The sequence below is a fragment of the Melampsora larici-populina genome, assembly GCF_000204055.1.
Source record: "Melampsora larici-populina 98AG31 unplaced genomic scaffold MELLAscaffold_91, whole genome shotgun sequence".
Classification (NCBI taxonomy): Eukaryota; Fungi; Basidiomycota; class Pucciniomycetes; order Pucciniales; family Melampsoraceae; genus Melampsora; species Melampsora laricis-populina.
The window spans coordinates 1-9,415 of record NW_006768855.1 but is presented as its reverse complement, the minus strand read 5'-3'; the positions used below and the strand labels follow the sequence as shown (position 1 = coordinate 9,415).

The 9,415-nt window shown below is 42.5% G+C and overlaps 2 protein-coding genes across 2 annotated transcripts in view; both read right to left on the bottom strand.

Annotated features, from left to right (window-relative positions):
- MELLADRAFT_96041 (uncharacterized protein) overlaps window positions 1–1,132 on the bottom strand; it is a gene marked incomplete at both ends in the record, with an annotated part of 1,983 nt that extends 851 nt beyond the window's left edge. The window contains 3 exons of the mRNA XM_007418394.1: window positions 95–237; window positions 332–746; window positions 834–1,132. Of these exons, the coding sequence (XP_007418456.1) occupies window positions 95–237; window positions 332–746; window positions 834–1,132 (857 nt within the window). The remainder of the gene's footprint in view (window positions 1–94; window positions 238–331; window positions 747–833) is intronic.
- A 4,295-nt stretch (window positions 1,133–5,427) lies between these two features.
- On the bottom strand, window positions 5,428–6,734 carry MELLADRAFT_96040 (uncharacterized protein; the record flags this gene model as incomplete). Its single annotated transcript, XM_007418393.1, has 4 exons — window positions 5,428–5,435; window positions 5,491–6,303; window positions 6,375–6,549; window positions 6,621–6,734. 4 exons carry the CDS (start codon window positions 6,732–6,734, stop codon window positions 5,428–5,430), a joined length of 1,110 nt encoding a protein of 369 aa, XP_007418455.1.
- Window positions 6,735–9,415: the final 2,681 nt, after the last annotated feature.

Below are 9,415 nucleotides of genomic sequence, written 5' to 3'. Positions count from 1 at the left end.
AAAAGTCAAGGTACTCAAAATGATTCGGTGTCAGTTATGTATGGAAAGTGTTGCGTTCATCATAATTCATGAGCATAGACAAGAAGCAACAAACAAGTCCATAAAAGAATCCATTGACAACTCGACAATTGAGACCAGCGAATTGAGCTGCAGAGTTTTTGGGGTTGGGTGTCTGACGGTTCCGAGGGTTGAGTAGGCCAAGGTCGACTTCCCAAGGTGTGTTTCGTGGGTCCCAGCCTTCAGGAACCGGTCCATCAATGTCGGTGTAAGAAAAGCCGCGGTAATTAGCTCCGAGAAGCTCGTGAAGGTGTTGTAAGCCGTTCCGGTCAACACTATCGCCCAGCCATAGAATGGTCTTGCCACGAAGAAAGTCAAGATTTGGGTAGGGACGACCCCAAATATCTAGATGCTCTCGGCCTTCACCAGCCTGACCGCCATAATGATGACCTTGATAAGTAGGATGTTGAATGACTTCGTTACGATGTTCAAGTGTTGCATTGATCGGCACGTTCAAGATTGACCTCAAAGCGGATAAGTAATCAGGACTAGGGGGACAGGACGAGCCAAATGGGACCCAATTCGCGTCGTGATGGAATTCTTCATTAAAGACAACGGATCCTGGTTCTGAGAATGGGTCACAAGCTGGGAGACCTCGGTAGAGTTTACTGGTAGTTTTCCATGATGTGGTATTAGGGTTTGAGTTGGGTGTGGATTGATAGATCCAAGGATATCGAAAGGTGTAAAATCTAAGAGCAAACGAATAGTAAGTATAGTACAAGGGAGATATACAACGAGCAAGTCTTTGGATTTGAAAACTTATTGTTGAAGCTTACTGTGCATGTGCCCACCAATCTGTTGCGATAGACATGGCAGCGAAGATGCATATGCCAATGACAATAGCCCTAATCCGCCTACGTAGTTTACTGGCTCTTGGGGGTGATGATTGATTTTCTTGATGAAACGGAAGATGAAGTGAAGAATGTTGTTGAGGATAACGTTCAGGGGGAGAGGTTGGTAAAGAATCGGTTGATGAGGAGTGAGCTTTTTCATAATTTGATCGAGACTGAGATGCCTGCTGTGAAAAACTGGAGGTATGGTTTGAAATGTCGTTGGAGGTGTTGGTAGAACTCATCGTGAAATGTGATGTTGAATCTGTCCAGTGAGACGAGCAGTAGTGACAATCCAAATAATTCGACCGTTTGTTTGTTTATATAACAAAATTGTTGAAGAAGCTCGACTTTGCTTTGACTAGTTGAACGTATACCCCTCAGCAACACAGACAAGACCAACACAAGAGTATACTGAAACTGATAGGATATTGATAAAACTGACAAAAACTCGAATGTGATTGTCAACTTCCTACAAACAGGGGAGAGGAAGTGATACAAAATGAAGTCAAGGTGAAGCTGTACAAAAGGTGTGTTGTATATAGTTTGAATTTAACGACTCAAAAATTGAGTGTTTTAGTGATGACGAGTTTTCATCGACCAAATTCAAGGGTTCGAACTTCGAAGGTCAGAAATTACCAAATCAATTCTTTTAAACACCATTCAAACTTGACAGTCTGGCAGCCATTCCGACAACTTCATTTAAAATCAAACCAGAAATTAACCAACTCAGCTCTACATACTCGGCTTTCACCTAATCCAAAGCGTTGATGCAAGATGGACTGTTAAGATGGCTACCAGAAGAATTCAGAATCAGATTGAGAATCCATCAACTTAAAGCAACAAAACTAGATCTGTGGCAAAGCCGAAGTTCATGTCACCGGTGGTTCATGTTGGCTTGATCATAATCTGCCTTATAGTGGCATAATCCCTCAAAATAGGGGGGTTCAAGTTAAAAAAACACCTAGAATACAAATGTGCCTACAACAAAACACTAATTTAGAATTTTTTAAAGAACTTCCGGAAAGCGCTTCTTGAGAAGCAACCTTTAGCATTTTTTTGACAAACTAGAGAACATGCGGGCAAGCCCGCAACAGTTCAAAAGCACCTCATGGTGTGCAGTTGATTTGGTGTAAAGTAACTACAAGATGTAACGTGTCATTAAACCAGACTTGCACACGGTTGAACCAGATTTCACATTACACACTACCTACCCCACTTTATTTACCATCTCAATAGTGCTAACTAAGTGGAATAATCTCAGGAAGCACTGGACACCTGCTTTTAAGTCAGTGAGAAGTTGAACAATCTTTGCCCGTACACTTTCTTTTGTCAATCCGGTTTTCAAGACATTTTTGGAAATGTTGAAGCTTAACCTTTGAGACCAGGCGCATGTGACAGTCCTGATTGCATACTTCCTGTTCCAAGGGCGAGAAGGCTCCTACATGACTCTACTTTTGATGTTTTACAGTTAACTCGTGCCTCAGTGTTCCTACCAAAAAACCTTAAAAAGCAGACTCATGTGTCATTTCTGTTTCAAAAACACATCACACCTTCAATTGAAATCGAAATTCCTACAGAAAATTATATTCCCATCTTCAAGATGAGTTTGCCAGTTCCTCGTTTTCTCAACAATCAATGGTTGCTTTGCAGTGTCAGCATATGTGTGCATTATGAATAACGTGTATAAAGCATCATCTACATTTGTGACCAGACAAAGGACAACGGCAAAGGTTGAAGATTGGCTCGAAGTGGTTTGCAAAATAAGTTTAATCAGGGACTTGTGGTGAGAAATAGTTTGGAAAGGGATTGGTTGGTGTGACCCCGTTCCAAAAAAACATGAGCCTTTTATGTGTTTCGTTGTGAGTCGAGTGTTGGCCAAAGGAAAAGTAATCATAATGTGTGCAGCCAAAGCAAAAAGCACAAAGAATATTGCCCAATGGTCTAAAAGAATGTGTATGACATGATTGGTATCAATTGATGACAGAAGAAAAGTCCACCAACAAAAGGAATTTGAGGGAAATGCAATCAAACAAAAAGAGAAACAACAGAAAAGCAATCAGTAGGTACTATAAATAGGGTGGGTCTCCATCTCCTCCAGGTGGACCGGACCAAGAATTGAGGAACAAATCCGGAGTACCGAGAAGAGCGGGGTCGGGATTGTATCTTTTTAGTTTTTAGATTAGATGAGATGAGATGTGAAGGGCAGGGAGGCAAAAGTGAAAAAAATTTAGGCACTTTTGGCCAAATTATTAGGGAGTTCGAACCTGTGCAAGAATTGTGCAAGACTGACGTGCAAGATCCGGGCAAGATCCGGGCAAGAAATCTTTGCAGAATCAATTTGTTTCACAACCCCGGTAAAAAAAACTGCACAAGCTGATCAGATCGCTAAACCGTTACCTACCCATCATGCCACGTGTTTCATCTCGAAGACAAATGATTCGAACCCTCAGGCGACTCGCCAATCAAGACCACTCTTTCAGCTCTTCTCACAGTCTTCTCCTAACCGCAAGACAAAAGCTTTTCTTCGCCTCATCTTCCGGTCTCTCCGCCTTCTGCCAGCTACTACAGCTTCCACAGGTTCAAACAGTCCTCAATCTCGAGCCTCATGTGTGTGTGGCCCTGTGGATGCTCTTTCAACGACGACCCAGAACCCGATTAATCAAATCAAGCCGAGCTGAACACCAACTTGATCCAGCCTTATGGACACTTGCGATTGACATGATCGAGCGAGAGCGATACTTTGAATCAAGGCGTAGCGGACCTCGGGGATATCCGCTGACCATCTTCAATAGAATCTGGGCCTCACGCGATGTGACCTTCTTAAGGCTTGTATGCTTACTTATCTACATGATGTGGTCTAAAACACGGTTGCTAAGGTCCCCTGCATATGTCACCAGGCACGAATGAATCGTTCAAGCTTCTTAACTTTGCTTAATGAAATTGGGCCCTGTGACGTATTTGAGAATGCTTCCACCTGTCCGCAGGCCCCAGTTGAGCTTCAACTACTGGTTACTCTGGCACATCTTGGACTTTCTGGGAACGGGGGTGGAATCGGTATTCTTGCTCATTGGTTTGGCATTTCAGGTGAAGTTCTTTGCTTTCGACACTTTGTAGATTTTCTTTTACTTACAATCAGTGACTCGGTGGTTTCAGAAGGAAGTGTGGAAAACTTCACGTGGAGATGTGTGGTGGCAATTGTCCGATTGGAAAGAAAGTATTTGTCTTGGCCAACACCCGAGGAGCGAGTGAATCTTCAAAATGCAATTGGCGCGAACACTCCTTTCAAAGGTTGTGTCGGTTTTGTTGATGGTACGCTGATCCCCCTTGCCTTTGGTCCTCCAAAGTGCAAAGAGGACTATTGGACTTGCAAATATATCTATGCGGTCAACTCGATGCTGGTATGCACCCACAAACGCAGGATCACATTTGCTCGCCATGGATGGTGTGGCAGCGTTCATGACCAGCGAGTCATGCGTACATCATCGGTGAGTTTTGTCTTGGACTATTCCATCTTGCATATCATTGATTTTTTTTTCACTCAAAAAACCCTATCCTAATGTCCAGATGTGGTCGGACCCGAGGGATTTTTTTTCTGAAGGAGAGTACCTCCTTGCGGATTCAGGTTACAGCTCGACATCTTTCATTATTCCGGCATTTAAACGTGTGGGAGGTATTCCTCTGACACACCATAAGATGGCTTTCAACAAATTGTTAAGTGAATTACGCGTTGCAATTGAACATTGTAATGGTATGTTAAAATCACGATTTCAGTCTCTGAAAGACTTACGGTTAATATTGAGGGATGAAAACTGTGTAAAGCGTTTGAATGCTTGGATATCAGCTTGTTGCATCCTGCACAACTTCCTTTTGGATCAACCCAAGCAATCTACTTTCAACTATAATGTTACTTCGCCTACTGACCCTGAAGACCCATTTATCTTGAATGAAATATTAGAAGATGATGATGATGACGCGCGAATGCGTGTATTTTGTCTATTTTGTGAATCTTTGTGATGGATTTGGTTTAATAGTTCACTAATTTTGTCTACTTGATTACTTTGCTTTTGTATTCTCTCCTCTCGTTTATCGTTGAAAACCAACATATGCCTCTTTTTGAAATTAAACTTTTCTTTTCAAACTGCAAAGTTATTCTCATATTCCGAGGGAATTCATAGGAAAGTTTGATTTTTCAAGTTTTCAAACAAATCACAAAAAGTAAAAGAAATTATAAGACTTAGTCGATTCTAAAAAGAAGGAGAACAATTTTGTAATTTTTAGTTAGCAGTGCGCTGATGTACAAAGAAGTGAATTTTTTCTAAGTTATCATGTTGACCCTGATAATAATAAGATTCAAATCAAACGTAAGGAACAAATTTTGAAGATGTTCATGAGTCCAAGATTTTCGGATTTTCTGGAAAAAACCAAACCAGGATTTCACCGAGTCGTTTTAACAGAAAAAGAATTAACACAAAGAGTTATGACTTGAGTTTGAAATTTATCTTTCAGGCCCTTGCTCAAATTCCCCTATCAGATCAAATCATACATCTGGTCAGTCGATCTTTGTGGACCCAAGTGAGGAGATCATGATGATATAACTTACTTTGAAATCGTTTTTCAGCCTCTTCCACTTCCTTTTTTGCTTCCTCAAGGGAAAAACCCAAAGCCCTGTACTTGCCTAACATAGCCAGATGTCGTTCACTCCTTGCCGTGATGAGGTCTTCACAACTGCGAGCCAACTGGGATTGTGTGAGTTCAAGTTGAACTCGATCTTGCTCAAGTTTAATTTGAGATCGTTCGGCACGTTCTTTCGAATCTAAAACTTCATCTCCACCCGAAAGATGACGAGAAACTGCTTCAGCGAGCTTGGCCTGAGTTTTAATCTCTTCTTTTCGTGCCTCTTGCTCAGCCTTCATGAATTTTTCCTCAAAATTCCAACGATCTTTCTCCATTTTGTTTCTCTTGGCTCTTTTGTCACATGAGGGTAGCTGGGCTGCTAGTAGATTGTTGACATCCGAGGCGGAGCTGGAGGCTGACCTTGATAGTTGATTATTGATGTTATGTGTATTTGATCGCTTGGGTGGTCGTCCAGGTGGGCGGCGAGCGCTCTCTTTCTCGCTTAAGCTGTTTGGAGTAGGTGAAGTTTCCCGGTCGTGGGATTCGCAAAGAAAGCTGAAGCTGTTTTCCAAAGGATCGTCTGGGTCAAGCGGACTTTCCCATTGAGTCGAATTGATTTCCTGGCTTTTGGATACATTGGTGTTTGGAGATTGGTTGCGTGCGCGCTTGGTAGAAGGGAGAACACTGGCTTCATCTAGATCTTGCCCACTTTCACGTACATCTTGAGGTATGACATTAGTTCGAGTTGACATAAACCCTATGAGGTCGTAGTAGTATAAGCATCTTTGTAACACAAGCTCTTTATGAGAGTGAGAGTTGTACATCAGTATCATTCAAGGTACACTGCGCCACAAAAATAAAGCTACATACGTTCAAACTTGGATTTGAGTGAATGCTGTACTGCCTTCCACTCATCGCTGTCATCTAAATAGCCCATCTTAACTTTCTCGTCTGGTGCTTCTTGCTCGAAATCAGCCAAAATACCTTGCCCAGTCCCATTACAAAAGTCGTGAGCAATGGTGAAACTTCCTTCAAGAGTACGGATCTACATCAAAGGCTCAGGTGCGCGCTTTAGCCAAAGTTTTTCAAACCAAGAGACATAGTACGTTTACTGACCTGGGTTTCAACACCTTTTCCATCTCTCCCTTGTAAACCTTGCTCAGCTAAGTACTGAGCGATCTTTTCACCTATTTCTCTTTTACTGTAGATTGATCTCGAGTCCACATCCATCTCTCCCTTCCACCAATTGTATCGTGTACCAGTTGTTGTCGCAGTGCCCAACCATTCGATTATCAGGATAATAGCACTTTTTCCCTCGGAATTGAGTTCGGACTTCCATGAAACGTTTTTTTTTCTTCATTTGATTCTTGTGACACAGTCTTATGATCTTGTGATTTGTCTACGATCTTCCTCCTTGTGTACTTACGCTTCTTCTTCGGAGCATCAGCACTGGGACCGTTTTGAGTCGAAGAATTTGAAGGAAGTGCCGACATAGTCTTTGATGACGAGTTATTGGTCTGAAATTTTTGGGTGAGACTATCAGATTGGGATAAGTTCCAGTGATCTGAATTCACCACTGAAGGCGGGATGATCGCAAGCTGAAGAGGTTGGCCTGTGATCGGAGTTGGGCTTTGAACCCAGTTGGCGGAAGATACAATTTGCAGGGGGGTCGTGACGATGCTTGAATTGGAAGGTTGCGGGGATAGCACTTGCAGCTTTGGATCAAGTGGTATTGGAGTCAAGTAGGATTGCCCCGTAGACGGTCGAGGTGATTCCGCCATTGCTGTATGTATCTATCTGCTGCTTGTCGAGAGTCAAGACTCAAGAACTAAAGTCTGTTGGCCTCAAAGCCAGGAAGCCCTTGTTGTGCCGGGGCTTTGTCGGGTTAACATACATAAATCTTAAGTCTGCAAGCTCTGTGCAAATTTTGTGCAAGGTGTTAAAAGAATTTGCACAGAACTTGCACAAAACTTGCACGAATAGTTTTTGAGGTTTGAACTCCCTGTATGTACTTTTTTGCCGCCAAAATGTGATTTGCCAATCATGGCCTTCAACAAAAGCAATGCGTGCAAATTCTGTGCAAGATATAACTTGCACGGAACTTGCATGTCGATATTGCACGGTTTTTGCACAAGTTTGAAAACGATAACTACCCGCAAAACCGTATGCCATTGAGAGAGTTAGTTGACTGGATCAACATGGTCCATCAAGGTTCTTCATTCAAAATCCAGCAAGCCCAACACGACTTCCTTGAAACTTTCATACTTACATATCAATCAATCGCTATGAGCTTCTTCACTACGAAACAATTGCCCCAAAGAAGCTCGAGAGTATATTCTTGCTCCTATTCTGCCGCAATGTCTACCCTTTCTGTATTATTGACGTCAGCGCAAACATCGACGGCATCACAAAGATAAACAAAAAATGGCACGCCGTTATTCTACCTGCGTGACCTCCTACAATTGACCATGGCACAACTCTAAATTAAATCACCGTGCACGGTCTGACGTAGACCCTCTCATAATGACATCACAATGGAACATTTGTCGCTTCAAGTTTGATAAAAATGGATTGGGAGAATCAACATTTACTAAAGTTTCATTATGCTTCACGTTTTGCTTGAGCTCTATCCCCTCATACTGGCGTTCATGTGATACAGGCAAACCAGAAAAGCTTGCCACAAATTCCCCGCCAAATTGCTCGAGTTTTGCGGGCAAAATCGGTCAAGCTTTTCCGATTTGACTGTATTGAGCAAATCCCGCATATCTTGATGAAAAGACAGGGCTCACGTTGTAAAAAATATTTTCCGTTTTCTCAGTGGTCCACATCGTATTTGACTCATCAGACCTGCTCAAATCCAGTTCTTTCCGCCACTTGTTTTCCCTTGACTCCCCACCAGCAGTTGGAGGCATTAATATTGAGCTCGTTTGATTGACTCATAAGCTTCGATGAAAATCATTTGGTCTCTCGAGTTTGTATCAACGCTAAGCTCAGCCTAGTCTTGCACTGAAAAAAACATATATAGCCGGGTCTTTGTGGACTAGAAGTCTGTTATCAGTGTACATACTGATGCTTTTAGCGCAAGATATAGCCTATATCGGGTCGATTCTGTATCCTCAAGCCCTGCTATGATAAAACAAATTGGTGCGCTTTTAATTGTGCGAGAGATCTTGCGAACAGCCCAAGAAATCGACAAACTAACAAGTACATCGACTTATCTGGTGGCTCTTCCTGCATTGGAAGCTCGCACCCAGTAAACAGGGAGTGCATCGCATTTCCGCTGTCCATACTTATCCTATTTGTTCTACTCAACATATTGGATGTCATTTCTGTGGCTCAAATAATCGGTGTTCATTAGGCATCAGACAATGAGAGTAGACAGATAGCTTTCCCATCTTCACAACTCAAGGAGACAGTTTGGATGAGCATCAGCTTATGATCCCCTCATCTTCGCTTGTGTAGCGCTTTTCTGTAGCAAGATTTGGTTATAATCTACACATTGAAAACACCTTCATCTCAGCATCCTAAGTAGTATCAGTCAACATTATTTCTAGAATATCGAGTCTCGACTTCACGGGAAGCTTTCAGGCTCGCGCCGTTTCATAGAAATGCTTACAGGAAACAAAGTCAGCATCTTCACTTGCTGTAGCAATCAGACAGCTAAAATTTCATGAGACAAAACCCGCATATCACCGCGTTGAACAGGTCAGAAAGAACGCCAGGGGTGTTCTGAATGGCAGGTGACAATGACACCTATTTCAAGAATGCCGCCAAAATATGCTCGACTTTCAGATTATTCATTTTTCTAGATGAAAGCATGTGGGCAACGCCAATGAGTCCTCCACAAAAGGCAACGACAACGAACAGCACGCCGGCAGAATCGACCTGGCCGTCCCGCTTTTCTCAAAATA